Source organism: Mesoplodon densirostris, chromosome 20, assembly GCF_025265405.1.
Source record: "Mesoplodon densirostris isolate mMesDen1 chromosome 20, mMesDen1 primary haplotype, whole genome shotgun sequence".
In the NCBI taxonomy this organism is placed as follows: Eukaryota; Metazoa; Chordata; class Mammalia; order Artiodactyla; family Ziphiidae; genus Mesoplodon; species Mesoplodon densirostris.
In genome coordinates, this window is record NC_082680.1 from 10719557 (window position 1) to 10742698 (window position 23142).

At 48.6% G+C, this 23142-nt stretch overlaps 1 protein-coding gene across 1 annotated transcript in view; it reads right to left on the reverse strand.

Annotated features, from left to right (window-relative positions):
* DLGAP2 (DLG associated protein 2) overlaps positions 1–23142 on the reverse strand; it is a 150062-nt gene that overhangs the window by 90902 nt on the left and 36018 nt on the right. The window contains exon 2 of the mRNA XM_060085799.1: positions 7591–8660. Within this exon, the coding sequence (XP_059941782.1) occupies positions 7591–8592 (1002 nt within the window). The 5' untranslated portion in view covers positions 8593–8660. The remainder of the gene's footprint in view (positions 1–7590; positions 8661–23142) is intronic.

The window sequence follows — 23142 nt, forward strand, 5'->3', positions numbered from 1 at the left end:
TCTAGGGCCTCCCAAGACATCCATCGGGGGCAGCCGTGAGTGCCACATACTTGGGGGGCACGACCAGCATCCTGGGGGCCAGAGATGCTCGTTCTCAGGAAAGCAAGACACAATCCCACCCCCATGAAGAACTGGCTTGTGTGCTGTGTGCTTTTCTGTCTATAGTGACCTGAGCCTTGAATCTAACTCTTCTTTGTATGTAAACTAAAGTTTTTTTGCTTTTTTCGTTTTTCGTTTGCATGGTTTTAATGAACAGTGGATTTTTCAGGAATGCAACTAACCATGTAAATCAAGGGACGAGGGAACTTTGTTTGGCGTGATACTTCACCAAGAACTGTTTACCATTGCCGAAAATCCCATCTGGCGGGTGAATCTGCTGGTGGTATGTGAATCATTACTCTTCCCTCCACGGGTCTAAGTTACTGTGTCTTCATCCAGAAACAAGCTTCCGAACACTTCCTTCTGTACATGTTTGTCATATGCCCAGACATTTTTATATTAAAATTCATGTTCTTAGTTAAAAGTGACCCTCCTTTTATTTCTGTTTTAATATTAGCATTTGGGCACATTATACACGTAAACAAACCTATACAGTTGACCCCTGAACAATGCAGGTGTTGGGGTGCTGACCCTCCATGCAGCCAAAAATCCGAGTATAACTTGTAGTCAGTCCTCCACATGCTTGGCTCAGCATCTGAAGGTCAACCAGCCGTGGATCGTGTAGTGCTGAGTATTTACTACTGGAAAATTGCACCTACAAGTGGACCCACGCAGCTCCAACCTGTGTTGTTCAAGGGTCAAATCTACACTCAGAATAGTATGTATAGGTTGGTTACACACGAATTTCATTTTAGAAGAGTCCAGGAGACACCGTGAAATATTTGCTATAAACAGGATACTTGGTTTGACATGTTTAGGAGCCATGGTTACAGGCAGGAAAGTTGTTTAAACAATCGCACAATGGGTATAAATGCGTGGACTTTGGAGAAGGTGTGGTTTAGCTATCAACAAGCCTCATAGGACCTGAGAAGGCGTCTCCTAAGAAGGCATCTCACATGTTCCAGAACCACTGCATACAAAAACAACTTTCTGAGGTTACCAACTTAAACAAGGGATCAAGGTTAGCATTACCCCTGATACGACATATAAACATCATGTACCCCTTGATATGATGTACTGAATAGGGCACAATATCACTTCTGGGTATTCTTGCCAAAAATGCATAACTTTAATCATGAAAACATCTGAGAAACCCAAACTGAGAGACATTCTATGGAATAACTATTATTCTTCAAGAGTGTCAAGGTCATCAAGGCAAGGAAAGATTGGGGAACCACCACGTATTGGAGGAGATTAAGGAGACACAATAACTAAAAGATCGTGGGAACAGAAAGAGGACATCGGGGAAACCTGGTGAAACTCAAATGAGATCTGTTTTTAAGTTAATAATATTATAACATTGTTAATTTCCTGATTTTGATAACTGTGCTATGGTTATCTAAGTTGTTAACACAGGAGAAATGGGGTGAAGGGTATACCTCAGTTTTCTTTTCTATTATTGCAACTTTTATGTAAATCTAAAATTATATCAAAATAAAAACAAAAAAATTAAAAAAAAAAAAGGAAGGCGTCTCCTAAGAAGGCTTCCCAGCTGAGCTTGGATACCTGGGAGGTGGGTGGTGCTGGGAGGGGTGCTGAGGGCGGGGAGGAGGTGCAGGCAGAGGGGTCCCTGCCCCCAGCTCAGGGCAGTCGGCTTCTGACGAACCCAAGTCCACCTAGTTCTAACCCTCATGCTCTTGGGACGACCCCAGTGGTTCTCCGCTGGGGGTAATGTTGTCTCCCGGGGACACTTGGTGACGTCCGGAGACAAGTTTGGTCATCTTCAAGGTGGGGGCACTGCCTCCTGGCCGTTGGAGGCCTGAGGCCAGGGATGCTGCTCAACATCCTTCCCCGACCCCCGTGCACGAGAGAGAACCGCCAGCCCAAGTGATTTCTACCGCGCACATTCCCAGTCACACACAGACCTCGTCCTTCTTAACCGGTAAACATGGACAGAGTAGAATATTCACCCACACAATATTATTATAGGTTTATATAATGACTGATGATTTTCCCAGCACCTTTCTCACACTGTGCTGAGTCTCACCACAAAGGGTGATGTATATGAAATCAATGAGGCAGAAAGGTTGACCGGGCTCCCGGCTGGCAAATACTCGAACCCCAGCAGCCTTCAGTGAAGAATTTATCTCAACAACATTTCCCAAATGCGTGTCACAGGCCTGAGACCATACGAGGGACTCAACACGATGCACTGAATGGGGCGTGGCCTCCTGGAGGTGATCCTGTGTGCTGGTCATCCATGAGTCCCCTGTCGGCACCGTCCATATGTGCCGGGCACTGTCCCCATGTGCTGGGCACCAGCCATATGTGCTGGTCACTCTCCTATGTGCTGGGCACCATCCATGTGTGCCGGGCACTGTCCCCATGTGCTGGGCACCGTCCCTATGGGCTGGTCACTCTCCTATGTGCTGGGCATTGTCCATATGTGCTGGTCACTCTCCTATGTGCTGGCCACTGTCTCTATGGGTTGGTCACTCTCCTATGTGCTGGTCCCTGTCCCCGTGTGCTGGTCACTGTCCATACGTGCTGGTCATGCTCCCCATGCCCTCTCCTCTCCCCTCTGGTCCCCGGTCTCCTCCCCCCAGCCCCTGCTCTGTGCCCTGACACTGAGGGAGCCTCTCGCCAGCCCGGGTCCCTTAGCCTCCGGTCCTGGTTGGCTCTGCTGAGGGCTGCACTGCGGGGGGAGTGGGGAGGGGTGTGGAGCGCCTTCCAGAGCTCTCTCCAGCTTCAGGCCCACGGTCTGCCAGGAGCTGCCTCAACCAGGCCTCCGAATGCTGGGGGTCCTGCCCCCACGGGCCCCCTCTCTCCAGACCCTGCCCACAGGCCTAGGACGGTAATGGTTTCCCCTGTGCTCTGCGAACGGCTCCTTTCAAACCCTTCCCAGGGGGTGCCACTGCTCTGCAGGACCCACCCGTCCACTGTCACGAAAGAACAGAGATGGCAAAATGACCCACGATGTGAGCGTGTCTTATGTGCTGATGAAATTGGCCAGGACGTGCACGGGGAGACACAAGAGACTGATGGTGAGAAGCGCCCGGAAGAGGGACGAGGGTTTCCACGGGGACTCCGGGGGAAGGAACCCGCCACCTCAGCAGGTTTGGGGAGTAACCCAACCCACAGAGGGGCCAGAGAAATCTCCTAGTGGCCGCGATGTCAGCCATTCCCTGCGGGGACAGCCCCGGGGCTCTGGGGGGCTGGGAACTGGGTGAAGCAATTAAGTTTGTGAGAAGCTTATCAGAATTACTGGTTTTCTGGAGTTGGATGGTCTTTATGAGCCCTAATTCCAACCATCCTGAAGAGTCATGGATCCCGTGAGAGCAGAAGAGGCTGGGGCTCATCCATCCTCCTGATCACCCCGATTCCAGAACCACCCATATGCCTCCAGTGCCTGGAAAGACGCTGGCTTTGTTGAACCGACATCTGAGTATCTTTTCACTGCTTCCAGGTCTCCTGCGGCATCACAGGACCAACGAGCCTCCTCCTTCCTTCGTTCGGGGCTTTATTACGAGTCCGACCCCACCAGACACAGGAATAATGTGGTGACGGGGGTGCGGAGTCCTGGTGGGGAGACAGATCGTAGACCAGCGAGCAGAGCAATGCAGGCAGAGGGAGGGACGAGGACACGAGACACACTCAGGACAGTTGGGGCGGCCACTTCAGCCAGGGTGTGGGAGGTGGTCAGTCTCAGAGCTCAGCTCTTAGAAGTCAGCTTTCACTTCTGATCGCGTGGAAGCACACGTCCAGGGCTCTGGAAGCCTGAGGTCCCTTGAAGTGCTTACTGCAGAAACCAGAAGAGGCCCCCTTTGGTAAAGGTGGATGGTTTTCCTAAAGCACAAACAGAACCCACTGAACGAAGGTCACTGGGAAATGCAGTGTTTGTAGGATGTACTTCTGGGCGCACGCCGCGTACTGCATCCACTTTATGACCCAGCTTCCGCTCTGGGATGCAGGATGCTCACGACTCACGCAGCGTTTGGAGCCCTTTCCCGCGAAGGACAGTGGGGCAGGCTCGGTGCCCAGGTCGGGGGCGTGTGGACCTCGGCGGGTGGAGGTCGGGTGCGGGGCTGAAACACTTCGCAAGTGAGGGAAGCTTTTCACGCCTCCCACGGTCCTTCTGTTCCTCCCCTCTGGCGGCTCCCTGGAGGGTCATGTTGGGACGGGAACTCCTCCTGCACTAAACACCAAACAACATGCTGCCTTTGGAACAGCAGCATCATTAGCACAGACACTGGGGTAAGACCCCCAGTCGCCAGGAGAGACCCTGCGGGTCTGGACCACCAGTCGGGCGGAGACAATCGAGGGAGGAACGGGGGAGGGAGAGTGAAGGAGGCCTGCGGAGAGGCCAGGAGGCCAGGACGGGAGAAGGCGGTACCGAGCTGGCGATGGCCCCGGGCTACGTGCCGCTGGAGTACGATGTGACTGGGGCCAAGGCCTGCGTTCCTGGCATGTTCCCACGTGTCCCCGCCGCGTTCTCTAGACGACGCAGTTGCCCTCACCTGTCCTCCCATTAGGGCCGGGAGGGCACTTCCTACCTTCGTGTCCCTAGAACCCAGGGCAGCACATGACAAGGGGGCCACCTGTTCCCTGAGCTAACCCCCCCGCAGGTCACCCGCCCAATTCACGTGACATTCATTAACACTCTGACCTTAGACGCTTTGTCTGCTGATGGAGAAACTACCAAAACAAGCTCTTTCAAAGAATAAAAAGGACCATGATTTTCTTTCAATTCTGCCTATTGTCTGCTTTGACCTACTTAAAAACATAAAAACTCTTGCTCTAATGTTAACTATGTATTCAGTACAAACCAAAGGTGAAAGTGAAAAGTAATCCTTTTGTTCAGCTCCAAATCTCTCTAGCTTTTGGTGGAAAAAGAAAAGCGTATGAGCATTTATTTCTCCCTTCTGTTCTTTTAAATCTTATTCCTACGGTAGCATCTACAGACAAATTCTTCCGATCCCTGTACCTTCTGGCTGTGAAATAAAATCTGCGCTGGTGAGGATCCAGGGATTCGTATCCTTCCCCAGAAAGCGTAATGCAGTCAGCATGGGAAGCCCTGTAGCAGAAGGTCCTGGAAGTCCTAGCCCAACAGGACAAAGGAGCCTGGGAAGGAGGTGGAGTTTGTGATGCTCCTGGCCTCAAATCTCCCCCCACCGTGATCCAGTGGGGCCCCGGGGAGGAGGGGCACTTGGTGGGAACCCGTCTCCTGAGTGAGCGCCTCACCCGCGTTTCTCTGGGGCCCCGTGGTGCCGCCCTGCCTGCGATGTGGCTCCCACCGCGGGCGACCGTGGTCCAGACTGTTCTGAGGCTACATCGTGAGTGGCCTCCAGAGTGTCCCTTCACGAGGACCACGCGGCTGGGTCTACGACTGCCCACTCCGAGTGAGGCCCTGGGGGGTCTGCGGGCCTGCATGATGTTATTTAACACGGGGCTTGTTCCACCGAATCACAACTTTTCACGGGACCCAGTCACTTGTCATTTCTCACACACTATCATATAAGGACGAATGGTCCCAAGTCTGGAAACTGGGTTTTGCTGGAGCCATGGCTGGAGGGACGACCCTCTCGCTCCACTGGGCGAGGTCCTTAGTGACCCTCACGCTAGCAGTGAGGGACCACGGGCGGGGTGGGGGGCTGATGGTGGAGGCCCGACCACTGCCTGACAAACACGAGGGCCCGAGATGCGGCTGCGTGACCCCTTGAGACCCCACAGTCGGAGCCCAGACTGCGGGGAACGTCAGACAAATGGGTTCCTAACCACCCCCTAAAATAAAATCCCTGGGGAGGACAGTGGTGGCAAGAGAGAGCAAAGAGAAGGAGACAGAGGAGAAACCAACAGATTTTTCACGGACAGGTGACCCCACCTGGCACAGGCCCCTGATCTGGACGCCGATGCCAACAAACCGTGAGAGAGAACTGCGAGAAGACAGGGAACGCTGGACATTGACCAGATATTGACACTCTGAAGAACTGTGATTCCTTAATGTCTTAATAGCATCGCAGTTGTGTTTCAAAAGGAAGAGCCCTTACCTTCCAGTGTGGGTCTTTTAGAGATAAATACAGAAACACCTACCTAGGCTGTGTGGGCTTTGCTTCAACATAACCTGGACCGGAAGGCAGGTGAGGTGATGGGACCAGACTGGCCCTGAATCGATCGTTCCCGGGGCTGGGAGATGAGTGTTGGGGCTCATTGTGTTGCACTCTTGCCTTTGTAACGGATTACTAGTTTCCATGATTAGCAGATGTCCGGTAAGTGGAGAGGTGACAGAAAACGTTTGAGAGGGAGGCCCTGAGGGGTACGAGGTGCCCCAAGAAGTGTCGTGGAAAAGTCAGGTCACTGAGTCAGGCACCCAGGGGCCCCATACCCCAGCTGTAAGTCCATCCTGATGTGCTCAGGGAACACTGCATTGGAGATTTCCCAGGTCCAAACACGGACACAAACAGGAGAGTTTTGCTTCTCTCACAATGACTAGACTGGGCCCTGGATGGATTTGTCATATTTCTTTAGAGATGTACAGGTAAAAATTTCATATTTATATATCACTGGCATTTGCTAACTACAAGCAAAATTTAAGTCTCTCCCATTGCTACAAAAATAATATTTTATCCATCTGCCAATTTGCCTCCTTGAATAAATCTTCCTATAAAAGCAATTCGGTTAGCATTTCCTTTGAAAACAGAACCACTGGGTTTTGGACCATGTTCCAGGATGGCAATTGGAATTGCTAAAATGATTTGCAGCCACCTGACGCCCGAAGAGATTCACAGTTGTTTATCTGTTCCATTAATTGACCGTCTGATGACTCAGCCAGCATTTAGTGCTATTACTCATTATTCCGTGAGGATTTCTCTAATCCAGAGCACAGCCTACAGCAACTGCTGTCGGCCAAGTCGAAGGGATTGAGAATTGGAATACAAATTATACATACACTGAAGGAAAACTTCAGACTTTCCAGCTTTGCTAACAGGACTGTTAGCTAACAGAAGTTATTGCAGAGGCCTCTTAAAAGGGGTGGGTGCCTCTCAGTGGGTGGCATTCCCCTAGCTCCCTCGGGGGTGGCATGGTTAGGAGGCCCAGAGAAGGGAATGATCTAAAACAGAGAATTCACAATATGCCACCTCCAGCCAGCCACTGCCTTTAATCTGTTTTTGCCTTTGGTGAATGTATTTCATCCACACCCCAGGGGAATGCATGTGGTTTCCATAATCATGCTCCTTGGCTTAAAGATGCTACTGTTGGGTAAGGCCCGTGAACTCACTCAAGTTCACTCCTGGACCAAACCAGCCACTTTCAAATGGGAAAGTACTACCATGGGCTGACACACGTTTGCAGCCAGTGCTACATCCTGCAGCCTTAGAGGCATCTGAGGACTGGCCCGTCGTACCCAGGGCTACGGTCTGGAGGAAGGACAGGGGGTCCTCCTGGGCCCTCCCCACTCGGCCTGCCGAGACGGCGCGCGGTGCCCTTCCTTACCTGCAGGTAGTGGCAGGGCCGCAGTGGTGGCTTCAGCTCCGGGGGCCCCAGCGGCTTGTCCAGGTGCAGGGAGCTCTTGCGGTAGGCCTCCTTGGCCTGGCTCACCGTGAGCGTGGACCAGGAGCTGCGCTTCATGTACTTGGCGTCCGGCGCCAGGGCCAGGCCCTCGCAGGCTGAGCACTTGACGTCGCTGTTGCTCTTGGAAATCCTCAGCGACAGGTCCCCGAAGGGGCCGGGCAGCGCGTCGGGGTAGCAGTGGGCCGCGGGGTCGGCGGGGTGACGGCTGAGCACACTGGAGGCTCGGTAGGTGCTGTCACTGTCCAGGTTGTCGTCCGAACTCCACCAGCTGCTGAGCCCCGAGCGGTGCCGGCCCTCGCCCTTGCGCTCCCGGCTCTTACTCCGTTTGCCGTGCTTGGCGTGGTGGCCGTGGGCGTGCTCGTCCGCCCGGCCGTCCCCCTTGGTGCCGTTGACGTGGCCCTTGGACGAGCCCTCCAGGGAGTGGGACTTGGTGAAGAGCTTCTGCACGGAGTGGACCAGGTGCCGGATGCGGCCGGGGCTCTCACTGCGCTGCTCGGCAGCCGCGGAGGTGCGCTGGTACTGCAGCGTGTGGAAGCCGTCCCTGTGCAGGGGCAGCTGCTTCTCGAACTGGTCCAGCAGGTTGGCCGGGATCCTGTTGGTCTTGGCGCCAGCGTGGGCCACGGCGCAGTCATCCCTGGTGTCGTAGTGGGAGCTGTAGTGCATCCGGGGAAAGGTGCTGCTGGACACGTGGTCTCCCAGCGCCACCGGCAGCATCACGCAGTCGGAGTGGACGGAGGTCCGCGGGGAGCAGCGGTGATGCTCCATCGGGCAGCTCTCGGCCGGGCTGAGCAGGTAGGGCTGCCGCGCCTCCGGGCCACGGTGCAGGTGGCCGTGGCTGTGCTCGCAGTCCTCGGGGGGCGTCAGGCCACAGGTGTGGCCGGAGCACAGCGGGGGCGGGTTCCGACTCCCGGACAAGCCTTTCATGGTCCTCAGCGCAGGGGAGTACCTGTCTTCATTGAAGTGCGGAGTCGGGGACCATGAGAGCGGCTGGTCTGTTGAGAGAACACAGGAGCACCATGTCAGACTCGGTGCGAACACGGACGGAAGCCCTCGCTTGACACCCTTCCCTCTACACGTGGACTATTTGTATCCCGTGGCCACTCCTGGTCTGGACGCTCAAGTGAACGATCATTGTTTTATACCACATCGCCTCCTCCAAAGTATAAGAGCATTAAAAGTAACTTCGATATTCCCCAGTGTGGTTCGACAACTACGAATACTTAATGCCTAATACATTCATCAGGTCTCTTGACGGCGAGATTTTGTGGTGTTAAACAAATGAACAATTTGGGGGAAAAAAAGAAGTTACATTTCAACTAGACTTGCGTGTTGTGGTTCAGTTTAAGAAATCTGAGAAATCACACCTGGTATTTCATCAGTGATGCTGCCTGTGGGCTGACGCACCACGTGCTAGGGTGTTGGTCATGAATCATTTAAAGCTGTGTCCTCACCATGCAGGCGAGCAGCGGAGGTGACTTTCTCAAGGCCACCGTCCGCGTCAACACGAGGGTGGAACCAGGCTGTCCTGACTTCCTATTTCAGATTGTTGATTTTGAGCTGTACGATGCTACTTAGAAACGTCAGGAAAAAAAGGTCTGATTTTGTGAGCTGCACTATTAAACACAGACCCTCGAACCACCAGAGCTGACCTCTGCAGGATGCTGGGTTTGCGGCTGCTGGGTGTCCTGGTAGGAAGGCAGCTGAGCTCAGCGGTCGAAACGGGGGCCTCTGGGCCTGGACTAGTTAGGGTTAGGGTCCCAGTTCTGCCGGCACTAGCGTGGGACTCTCGGCAGGCTTCTGTCACCTCAACTGTGTGCTGGCAACAAGCAGAGGTCCAGGAGGAGGACACGCTCAATGATTATTTTTAGCTACGTTATGATTGTAATTGTTACCATGTTCAAGTCTCTTGGGTCAGCACGTACAAAGTCCAGGGTTTATTGGATTCCAGGCTTTGCTAGAGAGGCCCCTTGCTCCACTTCTGCTTCCTGATGTCCCAGCGTCTCTGCTTCTGTTGCTTCCAACTGGTCACCAAACAGATGCAGGAGACACAGACTCTATTATAGCATATGATATGCCTATATACTATGTATGCATAATGCACATATCCATATAGAATATGCATACCTAGTATATAATGTGCATCTAATATAATCTATACAGGAAATACAGACTCTATTATAGCATATGATATGCCTATATACTATGTATGTATAATGCATATATCCATATAGGATATGTATATATAGTATGTAATTTGCACATAATATATAAAGGAAATAGACTCTATTATAGCATATGATATGCATATATAGTATGTACACATAATGCATATATCATATATAATATGCATACATTGTATATAATATGCGTACATTGTACATAGTATGCATATAATATATACAGGAAATACAGACTATTATAGTATATAGCAGGGGTCCCCAACCCCTGGGCCACAGACAGCTACCGGTCCATGGCCTGTTAAGAACTGGGTGGCACAGCAGGAGGTGAGCGGCTGGTGAGCCAGGGAAGCTTCATCTATATTTACAGCCGCTCCCCATCGCTCGCATTACTGCCTGGGCTCCTCCTACTGTCAGATCAGCAGCGGCATTAGATTCTCATAGGAGCGCGAACCCTACCGTGAACCGCACGTGTGAGGGATCTAGGTGGCGTACTCTATGAGGATCTAGTGCCTGATGATCTGGGGTGGAGCTGAGGCGGTGATGCTAGTGCTGGGGAGCGGCTGCAAATGCAGATTATCATCAGCAGAGAGGTCTGACTGCACAGAGACCATAATAAATCAATTGCTTGCAGACTCATATCAAAACCCTATCAGTGAGTAGCAAGTGAAAACAAGCTCAGGGCTCTCACTGATTCTGCATTATGGTGAGTTGTATAATTATTTCATTATCTATTACAATGTACTAATAATAGAAATAAAGTGCACAATAAATGTAATGCACTTGAATCATCCTGAAACTATCCCCATCCCCCCTCCTCCCCCATCTGTGGAAAAATTGTCTTCTACAAAACTGGTCCCTGGTGCCAAAAAGGTTGGGGACCACTGGTATATAGTATACATATATAGTACATAATATGCACGTATGGCATGTAATGAAATGTATACCGGAAATACAGACTATTATAGTATACACTATGCATTTATAGCATGTATATATAATGCATATATCCATATATAAAATGCATATATAGTATGTGTATAATATATAGAGGAAATAGATCCTATTAGAGTGTATAATATGCACGTATAGCATGTATGTATAATGCATATATTTGTATATAACATGCATGTACAGTATATAGTATGTGTGTAATATATAGAGGAAATAGATCCTATTACAGTGTATAATATGCGCATATAACATGTATATGTAGTGCATATACTCATATATAAGATGCATATATAGTATATAGCATGCATATAATATACACAGGAAATAGCTTCTGTATTATAGTGTATAATAGGCACACATAACATGTATACGTAATGCATATATTTGTATATAATATGCATATACTATAGCATGCACAGGAAACACAGACTCAGGATGGCAGGCTCCCTGAGGCTACCAGCTGGACCCAGCCCCGTGCCAGGCCCAGAGTGGATGCTCCGAGCTGCGTGGTGACCAGATACGCCGGCAGAGCCCCTCACTCTAGGTTCATCTCTCAGCTGTCCTGGGAAGTACCCTGTGCTCTGTCACGTCAAACTGCTGCTCCTTCTAAAAAGTCCTCCGCAGGTCCCCTCCACGCTCTGCTACCCAGGCTGGGGTGCTTTCTCCAGGATTTGCTCTCTGAGACTCGGCTCCAGCACCATCCACCACAGTTCAGGCAATGCCTGGGGCCCCTGTGCGCTGTCCTCAGGCTGAGGGTCCAGAAAGGGACAAGGGGACCTTCTCAACGCGTGAGAGCCTCGTCTCCTCAGGAAGGAAGCTGTCTGAGCCCCGACCCACCACAGTGTCCAACACCCTCTCCCCAGGGCCACTGCCCGCCTCGGCACCACTGTCCTCCTCCACCAAGAGTGTCCCCGACTCACCCTTAACTCACAAAGCCTCGCCTGAGACACGCACAGAGCCACCCACCCTGACCCCCAAAGTGGCCTCCAAGGGCCACTGTGGGAAACAGGGAAGAAAGCTGAGAGACATGAGGCTTCTCCCTGATGACCGCCAACCCAGCTCTCCCGGTGATCCACGCCTGCCAAGGACACTGGCCCAACAACTGGTCCAAGGTGTGGAAATGGAGCAGGACCCCATGGGGCCCCCCAGGTACACAGGCCGTGCTGTGTCCCCCATTTCTTGCTGGTAGAAAAAGGCTTTCGTTTCCTAGGCCTTCCCCAAGTCCCAAAGAGCAGACTCAAGCAGTTACTAGTTAGGGAAGTGAGGGAATTGCAGAAATCAAGGAAAATCAGTCAAGCAAGAAAGGTAATGAGAGATTAAACAATAGTTCAGTGATAAAACAGAGTCCTAGTTCCTCCTCGAGGGATGTACCTACCATCTGACACATATCTTGGGGCTGTTCTGCAGAAACTAAGACCCTTGCCTGGGTGGAGGAGAGAAACTACACAGGCTGAGACCCCAGATGGGTCGGAATCAGGAGGTTGAGGATTGAGATTTCTGGAGCATCACCCCGTTGCCTCACCACCGACCCAGCAGAAGCAAGTCACGGTCCCTGCAGCCCTCACCCCAGAGGTTGCCTTTAAAAACATTATGCTCAGGCCAGCCAGTAACACGGATCAGAGACAAACCTACGTCTCCCATCTTCTTGGTTGTTGCCTCTGGATCAGTGAACCTTCCACTGCTCCAAACTCCGACCTTTCGATTTGTTTGGCCTCACTGTGCATCTGACACACGGACTTGGGTTTGACACCAGTGTGGGTTCCAAAGGTCCCCTTTTCAGGCTCCAGAACTGCCACTTGTCAGGCCAGCTCAGATATGGGGATGTATTATAAGAAAGGGACCCAGTTTCACGGCTCCCTGAGAAGTTAGGGGCAAGACCTACCTGGGAGCGACTGACAGCAGGAGAGAAAGTAAACCTTTTCTGAGGATCCCAAGGGGCTGTCTCTCACTCTCTCCTGCATGTTCACAGCAAACGGTCCCCAGTTCCAGGGTCCGTGGGCCCTTTATCTCCAAACAGAGCTTTGCTTCATCCCAGTGTGAGGTGCTTCGCTGTCTCATGGGAGTGGCCATCCCATAATAGCTACGCAGTGCCTGTCCGTCTCAACAGCCAAATTATAACTAGAGCACTTCAATATATCACGAAAGGATGTTTTAGATTATATTTTAATATAATTAAAAGCGAGTTTTCCAAGGAAATTCAGTATTCAATTGATAAACAGCAAAAACTGCATTCTGTAATCTAGACTTTACAGCAGCATAAAGTTGGCATTCTATTATCTTTTGTTTTATTTTTCCATTAACATGTAATTTAATACAATTCTAATCTTCCTCCATATTAAAAAGCCGGCCCATTACTGCTCCACTCACGTATCCCATTTCTACCTAATGTTTAGCCTGCAAGCTACACTATGAATGTGGCTCCATAAAGGGACAGCATAAAAGAGAAAAGTTTAACTGAAATGAATTAAATGTGATTATGCCACATGTTGATAATATTGTCATTTCCCTTGAATTCCCTAACATATGCGTGGAAGCTTACACATTACCTCTCAAAAATAAAACAATGACAACACACAGGATAATAATCTGCCGGAAATAATGGTGATACCCAAACATATAATGAGGGCTTGTACTCTATAGGTTTTTTAATAAGTCTACATAACATAACAGATACCTAAGAGGCTGGTAGTTTCTCTTTGTGAAAGTGAGGTAACAAACACAAAATGCAGAAGGCGTCTTAGCTTCCTCATTTACAGCTATTCACTGAACCCTCTTTTGTTATTAAGCAAAAGAAAACAGCAATTATCATCATTAGTCATTAACTGTCTCCCCAAATTCAAACTAGAATGTAAATGCACATTTTACTGCTGGATTTCATGAGACTGTTGGCATACCCAGTCTAAAAAATATATTTTGAGTGGTGGAATGAAACCTTTTAAAATACAGCTAATGTGATGGAGTGCTCACTGTGCGTGGGTCATGTCACAGGCTTTACCCTCCTGGCAGCCCCCTGGAAGCAGAGCCTGTCCCCAATGCAGGCTGAGGGGGCCAAGGTTAGCAGGGCAGTTGGGCAAGGTTCCCCAGGTGGCACCACACATAGACACACACATGCACACGTACACTCTCATATCAGAGCTGCATCGGAACCCCAGCATCCCAGCTCTGGGCTGCTGATGGATGGGGAGGATGGAGGGGGCCCCTGTGCCCTTTCTGGTTAAACCAGGCTCGTGGTTCCAACACCAAGCCCAGCCTGAGCCACCCAGGCTGGACACACACTGCGGCAAGGGGCCCAGGTCAAGGTGTTTGGGGAAAGCGTGGAGGCCCCTGCCTCCGGGTACAGACAGGCATGGCCAGGCCCTCCCCCACCCCACTGTGGGTGCTTGGAGGACCTTCTCCCAAGGAAACCAGCTTTGTCTCCCTCTGCCAGAGGCTCACTTACATCTCAGCTGCCTGCCTGCCTGCATCTGCCTCTGATTTTATCCCCCATCAGGGGGAGGGACAGACCTTCCACTGTGTCACTTGCCCCTGCCCTCACTTGGGAAGGAAAATCCTGTAGGAGGGAGAGGGCCGCTGAACTAAACAGAAAGAACCCAAGGAAGACAAAATAAAGGGGCAGAAACTTTATCCAGTGGGCCACGGTGTTGCTTGCTCAATAAAGAAGGATGTATTTTCCCCAAACTAGTGGAACTTATCAACATTTCCTCAGAAATTTCAGCTGGATCTGGTGCAAAGCAGTGAGGCCTCCCTGGTGGTCCCTGGAACCACCGCTCCCTTTGTGTGCTGACTTGTCCTCCTCCCCACCTCTGTGTCCTCCCCGCTGGCCCCAGCAGCATTAGCTCATCCCACTTCCCTTCATGACTCCTCAGAGCCGCAGGCCACCTGGCCATCTCGCCAGGACCTTGCGACACAAGTGCAGGTCAGGGAACCGAGAAAGAAAGAGCCAAGTGGACCTGTTCCTGTATGTAACGTGTGAAGGTATTAAATATGGGGCCCACCATGTCAAAAGGAGCCCATCTGAAGCTCCTTTTAAAAAGTTTCCTCAAAAATTAAACAGAAAAGTTCAAGATTTGTATCCTGACAGCTACAAAATATTGCTGAAAGAAATTAATGATGCTCTAAGTAAATGGAAAGATATACCCAAAAAAGAATGCATAACTGAATCACTTAGCTGTACAGCAGAAATTAACACAACATTATAAATCAACTATAGTTCAATAAAAAATAAAGATATGCTATATTCATAAATTGGAAGAATTAAAATGGTTAACATGGGAATATTCCCCCAAATGCCCTACAGATTCAACAGAATCCCCATCAAACCCCCAACTGGCTTCTCTGTCAAAATTCAAAACCTGATCTTCAAATTCACATAGATAGAAATTGAAAACTAAATCTAAAGCTAGCAGGAGGAAGGAAATAATAAAGTTTAGAGTGGGAATAAATGAAATAAGAAACAATACAGAGAATCAGTGAAATCTTCTATATACACAAATCAATCAACGTGATACACCATATTAAGAAATGAAAGAGAAAAACCATACGATCAACTCAGTAGATGCAGAGAAAGCTTTCGACAAAATTCAGCACCCATTTAAGATAAAAACCCTGCAGAAAGTAGGCATAGAGGGAACTTTCCTCAACATAATAAAGGCCATATATGACAAACCCATAGCCAACATCATCCTCAATGGTGAAAAACTGAAACCATTTCCACTAAGATCAGGAACAAGACAAAGTTGCCCACTCTCACCACTCTTATTCAACATAGTTTTGGAAGTTTTAGCCACAGCAATCAGAGAAGAAAAGGAAATAAAAGGAATCCAAATTGGAAAAGAAGAAGTAAAGCTGTCACTGTTTGCAGATGACATGATACTATACATAGAGAATCCTAAAGATGCTACCAGAAAACTACTAGAGCTAATCAATGAATCTGGTAAAGTAGCAGGACACAAAATTAATGCACAGAAATCCCTGGCATTCCTATACACTAATGATGAAAAATCTGAAAGTGAAATTAAGAAAACACTCCCATTTACCATTGCAAAAAAAGAATAAAATATCTAGGAGTAAACCTACCTAAGGAGACAAAAGACCTGTATGCAGAAAATTATAAGACACTGATGAAAGAAATTAAAGATGATACAAATAGATGGAGACATATACCATGTTCTTGGATTGGAAGAATCAACATTGTGAAAATGACTCTACTATCCAAAGCAATCTACAGATTCAATGCAATCCCTATCAAACTACCACTGGCATTTTTCACAGAACTAGAACAAAAAATTTCACAATTTGTATGGAAACACAAAAGACCCCGAATAGCCAAGGCAATCTTGAGAACGAAAAATGGAGCTGGAGGCATCAGGCTCCCTGACTTCAGACTATACTACAAAGCTACAGTAATCAAGACAGTATGGTACTGGCACAAAAACAGAAAGATACATCAATGGAACAGGATAGAAAGCCCAGAGATAAACCCATGCACATATGGTCACCTTATCTTTGATAAAGGAGGCAGGAATGTACAGTGGAGAAAGGACACCCTCTTCAATAAGTGGTGCTGGGGAAACTGGATAGGTACATGTAAATGTATGAGATTAGAACACTCCCTAACACCATACACAAGAATAAGCTCAAAATGGATTAAAGACCTAAATGTAAGGCCAGAAACTATCAAATTCTTAGAGGAAAACACAGGCAGAACACTCTATGACATAAATAACAGCAGGATCCTTTTTGACCCACCTCCTAGAGAAATGGAAATAAAAACAAAAATAAACAAATGGGACCTAATGAAACTTCAAAGCTTTTGCACAGCAAAGGAAACCATAAACAAGACCAAAAGACAACCCTCAGAATGGGAGAAAATATTTGCAAATGAAGCAACTGACAAAGGATTAATCTCCAAAATTTATAAGCAGCTCATGCAGCTCAATAGCAAAAAAACAAACAACCCAATCCAAAAATGGGCAGAAGACCTAAATAGACATTTCTCCAAAGAAGATATACAGATTGCCAACAAACACATGAAAGAATGCTCAACATCATTAATCATGAGAGAAATGAAAATCAAAACTACAATGAGATATCATCTCACACCAGTCAGAATGGCCATCATCAAAAAATCTAGAAACAATAAATGCTGGAGAGGGTGTGGAGAAAAGGGAACACTCTTGCACTGCTGGTGGGAATGTGAATTGGTACAGCCACTATGGAGAACGGTATGGAGGTTCCTTAAAAAACTACAAATAGAACTACCATATGACCCAGCAATACCACTACTGGGCATATACCCTGAGAAAACCATAATTCAAAAAGAGTCATGTACCAAAATGTTCACTGCAGCTCTATTTACAACAGCCAGGAGATGGAAGCAACCTAAGTGTCCATCATTGGATGAATGGATAAAGAAGATGTGGCACATATATACAATGGAATATTACTCAGCCATAAAAAGAAACAAAATTGAGTTATTTGTAGTGAGGTGGATGGACCTAGAGTCTGTCATACAGAGTGAAGTAAGTCAGAAAGAGAAAGACAAATACCGTATGCTAACACATATATATGGAATCTAAGGGAAAAAAATGCATGAAGAACCTAGGGGTAAGACGGAAATAAAGACACAGAGAGAATGGACTTGAGGATATGGGGAGGGGGAAGGGTAAGCTGTGACAAAGTGAGAGAGTGGCATGGACATATATACACTATCAAATGCAAAATAGATAGCTAGTGGGAAGCAGCCGCATAGCACAGGGAGATCAGCTCGGTGCTTTGTGACCACCTAGAGAGGTGGGATAGGGAGGGTGGGAGGGAGATGCAAGAGGGAAGAGATATGGGAACATATGTATATGTATAACTGATTCACTTTGTTATAAAGCAGAAACTAACACAACATTTTAAAACAATTATACTCCAATAAAGATGTTTAAAAAAAGTTGGTTCTTCAAAAGATCAATAAAACTGACAAACCTTTAGCTAGACTGAAAAGAAAAAAAAACACTCAAATTTCTAAAATCAGAAACCAAAGTGGCGGATTACTACTAACCTTATATAAATAAGAAGGATTATAAGGGAATACAAAGAACAATTTTTGTATGCCAGAAAATTACATAACCTAGATGAAATGGACAAACTCAAAGAAACACACAAATTACTTTGAGAAGAAACAGAAAATCTTGGCAAAACTATAAGACAGAACTATTGGGTTGTCCTAAAAGTTCATTTGGGTTTTTTGTACAACCCCAAATTTGCAGGATACAAGATCAAAACACAAAAATCAGTTGTGTTTCTACATATGAGCAATGAACAGTTTCCAAAAAGGAAATTAGGAAAGCTATTCCAATTACAATAACATCTAAAAGAATAAAATACCTGTATCTACATTTAACCAAGGAGGTAAAAGGTTTGTACACTGAGCATGAGAAAGCAGTGCCGAAAGAAATTTAAAAAGACCTAAAGAAATGGAAAGACATCCTATATTCATGGATTGGAAGACTTAATATTTTTAAGAATTCAAAACTATCAAAAGTGACCCACAGATTCAATGCAATCTTTATGGAAATTCCTGCCGGTGATTTTGCAGAAGTGGAAGAACCAATCCTTAAATTCAGTGGAAATTCAATGGGCCCCAGATAGCTAAAACCATCTTGCAAAAGAAGAACAAAGTTGGGGGACTCACACTTCCCAATTCCAAAACTTGCTAAAAAGTTACAGTAATCAAAACAGTGTGACTCTGGTATAAGGATAGACATATAGACTAATGGAATAGAATTGGGAGCCCAGAAATAAACCTATACATCTATGGCCAATTCATTTCTGGTACAGGTGCCAAGAGTGTTTAGGGAAAGAATAGTCTTTTCTATAAAACGTGCTGAGACAACCAGATTTCTACCTGCATAAGAATGAAGTCGTACCCCTATCTCACACTGTATGCAAAAATGAACATAAAATGGATCAAAGACCCAAAGAAAAGCATAAAAGTATAAAATTCTTAGAAGAAAACACACATGTACTTCTTTGTGAATGTGGATTAGGCAATGCTTTCTTAGATATGTCATCAAAAGCATAGGAAAAGAAGAAAAAAATAGATAAAATGGACTCCCTAAAATTGAAAACTTTTGAGATTTAAAAGACACCCCCAAGAAAGTGAAAAGACAACCCAGAGAATGGGAAAAATATTTTGCAAATCAAGTATCTGATAAGGAAATTGTATCTAGAGTATATAAAGATCTCTTACGATGTAATTATAAAAGACAAATAGTTCAAATAAAAATGGGCGAAAAATCTAAACAGACATTTCTCCAAAGAAGATATACAAAGGGCCAATAAGTACATGAAGAGATGCTCAACCACCACTGGCCGTCAGGGAAATGCAATTGAAACCACAATGAGATACCATTTCACATCACTAGGATGTCTAAGTAAGAGACAAAGTAACAAGTGCTGATGAGGATACAGAAGAAATGGAATCTCATTCCCTGCTGGGGGGGTGTCAGATGATGCAGTCGCTTTGGAAAGTTCTTCAGAAGGGTAAGCACAGAGGAACCATGTGACCCAGGAATTCAAATGTGAGGTACATGCCCCAGAGAAATGAAAGCAGATGTCCCCATAGAAACTTGTATGTGAATGTTCATAGCAGCGTTATTCGTAATAGTAAAAAAAGGAAACAACCCAAATGCCCATCAATGAATGTACAAAAGGGGTTACGTCCATCCAAAAGGAATATTATTCTCCAATAACAACCAATTAAGTATGGGAACACCGTACAGCATGGATGGATCTTCAAAACATTATACTAGTGAAAGGAGGTAGTCACAAAGGACCACATATTACATGATTCCACTCGTATGAAGTGTGCAGAAGAGGTAAATCCATAGAGACTGGAAATCGATTGTTGAATGTCAGGGGCTGGGGCAGGAGGATAGGGGGTGACTGTCAGGGTGTGGGGTGATGAAAATGTTCTAAAAGTGACTGCAGTGGTGGTCGCACATATCTGTAAATACAAAAAACACTGAATTGTACATTTTAATGGTGAACTGTATGGTAGGTGAACTATATCCCCATAAACGTCTTATAACTGAATAAATATATACGAAGAAGACATAAAAACACAAAATTGAATATATACAAAGTTCGCTTTAAAAAATTTTCCTCATGTGTTTAGAACTCCGTAAAAGACCCGTTTAGTAAAATTTAGGAAAGCAGTATGCTTGTTGGTTTGCTTTTAAACGTCCTCTCTCTCCATGGTAGCACGGATGTGATTGAGCTGAGTCCCATTAATTTGACTGCTAGGGAGCTCAGGGTCAATTTGGGGTCCACAGACAGTCACTTGTTTCCCTTTGCTCCTTCATCTTACTGAAAGTTCTCCGATCATGATTTCAAATTTGCATTTATATTTCATCAGTATACTTTACATGTTTGTGTTATTCACGCGTCACATTCTTATAAAATGAGATGAGGAATAAATTAGTGAATAAATTAACTTTAAGTGGTTCGATAATATTAGTTCAAGTTACACAGTAAACGGTTGAGAGCTGTTGAATCACCTGCTGGATACCGGCTGGGGAAGCGCGAACGCACTGCGGCTGCGCTGGGGGCAGGGTCAGGAATCCAGCGAGCTGGGGGCTAGAGCTTTCCTCACTCCTGTTTATCCAAGGTCTGACAGCTCACGCACATTTGAATTTCCTTACGCATTTGTGGTTTTGCCTTTATTTGCCAAACAGTTCCAAGCCCTTCAAACCTGGGCTATGCACCAGGATCACCCGGGAAGCATTTCAAAGCGCAGTCCCCAGGCATTACCCCGGACACGGTGGGACTCTGTCTCTGGAGCAGTGGCAGCTCCCCAACCCGTAACTGTCAGACGCTGCCCTCGGCTTCACCCGGGGCACTGCTGTCACTTGTCGGGTCTCCCCCTGTGGCTTTGTGTCCCCAACTAGCGCCTTTCTGAGTCACTGTGTACCTGGGGGCGGGGGGGGCGGTGCCTTGAACGACTGGCACGTCTCCATCATGGCTGGTAACGGAATGAATATGTAAACAAGCGAAGCTAATAAAGAGGATTTGTGCCCCGGGCTTTGCCAGGGGCAGGGCTCGCAGGCAGGTCTCCAAGGTTCTTCGGCAACATTTAGATCCTCTACCAGCTTCTAGGCTGGAGTTGCTGGAACCACAGAACTACCTTCCAGCAGCTGGAGCCCTTTTGAAGGGAAGGTTCTGTATGAAACACTCGCCGCTTCCAAACTGTGAAGCACTGGGTGCAGTACTGTTGAAACGGTTCTGCCGCCGAGCTTTTCTGGCCCTTCTCTCTGCTTGTTCTTTAATTCTTTTTTTAAATTCTGCTTTTGTAAAATCACGGCCCCCAAGGGCAAAAACGCTCAAAGCTTGTGCGCTTTCAACCCGTTTTCAGAGGCACAGCCGTGTACCCCCGGGCGCTAACGCTGCCACGGTTCTTAAGCTGAGGGCCTTCGGGCCTGCGGGGCTCAAGACCCTCCCCTGTGTTACAGATGCAGGTCAGCTCCCTGGGCCCCTGGTACTGTCCGTGGAAGCAAAGTCCCCAGCTGCTCCCTGACCTCGGACGGGACAGGCCGGGAGGAGGTGCATCTGGGCCGTGATCCAGGTGTTTTTCTTTTTCTCGTGGGGTCACGATGCCCGGATGGAGCGGCCCAGGGGGAGAGTCCGAGGCAGGGCGTCCGCGGTGAGAGCCTCTGTCGTCCCCCTCCTCTCGTGCTGACCTGACTTCGTGGTTCAGTCACCAGTCCACCCTGCATGTCCCAGAACCTGCCCAGATGCAGGCGGTGACAGGTGACAGAAACCAGGGGCACGCCGCAGGCCAGGGACGGAGGGAAGCGTGGACAACCAACCCGGGAGGGGTGACAGTGTGTGTGTGAGCCTCTCCCCTCTCGTGGGCCTCGGGCTCTGCGGGGGGTCGGGCCTGGGCCGGGGAGGGGCCTGGCGGGGATGCGCGGACAGGGTGGAATCTGCGGGCAGAGCCGCTTGGAGGCCGCGCGGACTTGTTCTACTTCCCGGAGCCGAGAAGCAGCACAGGGGTGTGTGTGAAGCGCTCCGGAGCTGTGAGCACCGGAGGGGGTGAGGCCACGCGCTCAGGCCTCCTTCACGCCCCAGCCCAGGGGACGGCGACAGGCAGTGCCCTGCACCCACGTGCCCTGTTCACAGGTCGCAGCTCTGACCCCCAGAGAGTCTGGAGACGGGCCCATGAGGAGAGGGCTAAAGGTTAAATGAGGTCCCCGCAGGGCCCTGACCTGCAGCACTGGTGTCCTCAGGGGAAGCAGGGGCAGTGGCAGCCCTGAGCCTGGACCCCAGCATGGCTCGGAGGCCTCCTCCCTGCCCACCTGTGATGTGGGCTCCAGGCTCCGCTCCTGTGGACGCGATTGCTGCCCACTACCTCCAGGACCGTCCAAAGAGGGGTCTGTAATACCGAGTCACAACCATGTTGTAACCCCTGGTCACTCTTGTCCCCGTATACAAAGGTGTCCTCCTCTCAGGAGCCTCATGTGGGTGTGAAAACCAACACCGACACGTCCACAAGTCCACCTCTGACCCCCGAGCCAGGGCCCCGCGGACACACGTTGTTTCAGCTTCTTCGGGTCCCTTTGGACACGAACGCTGTTTGTTACGAAAACAAACAAAACCCACGAGCGTCGGATTCCATCCTGGGGAGGCTGAAAGACAAGATGAGGAACCCCTTCCGTGACAGGAGGGCATGTGCCGGAGCCAGGAAATCTAGGCTCCGTCCTCCGACCCCGCAGACACAGCCTCCGCGATCCGGCAGCTCGGTCCTTTCAGAAGCTCCGGGGGAACAGCGTGGGCCTCCGTCTCGGACCACAGGGTTTGAATCACGAGGGTAAAAACGAATTCCTAGAGGAGGGGTCACAGCACCTGGCAGAATCTCAGTAGGACAAGGCAGCGCGAGCCGCCCCCACTCTCAGGAGGAGGGGGTCACAGCATCTCCCTCCCCCGCGGCCCCTGCACGGCGAGCACCACCCGGGAAGAGCTTTCCTCTCCTTACAAAGAGCTTTCCCGGATCGTACGCTGAGCCTTAAACAGAGAGCAGCACAGGGATCCAAACACACTTAGCATGCTTTCCATCTTCCCTCCATACAATTCTGGTCTGGTTTCCAGGGACTTTCGGGTGGTGGAGAGAGCGCGTTCGGCGGTGAGATGAAGGCACAGCCTTTCTGAGGCACAACACAGCCTGGGGAGGACGAAGAGTACTGCAGACATCAAGTAGTTTTCGAACGCACTGTAGAGCTTTGCGTTAGTGCAGAAGTGTATTTTGGGTGGATTTAGGTGGAGATAAAGAGAAGACAGAATTCAGCACGGACGGCAG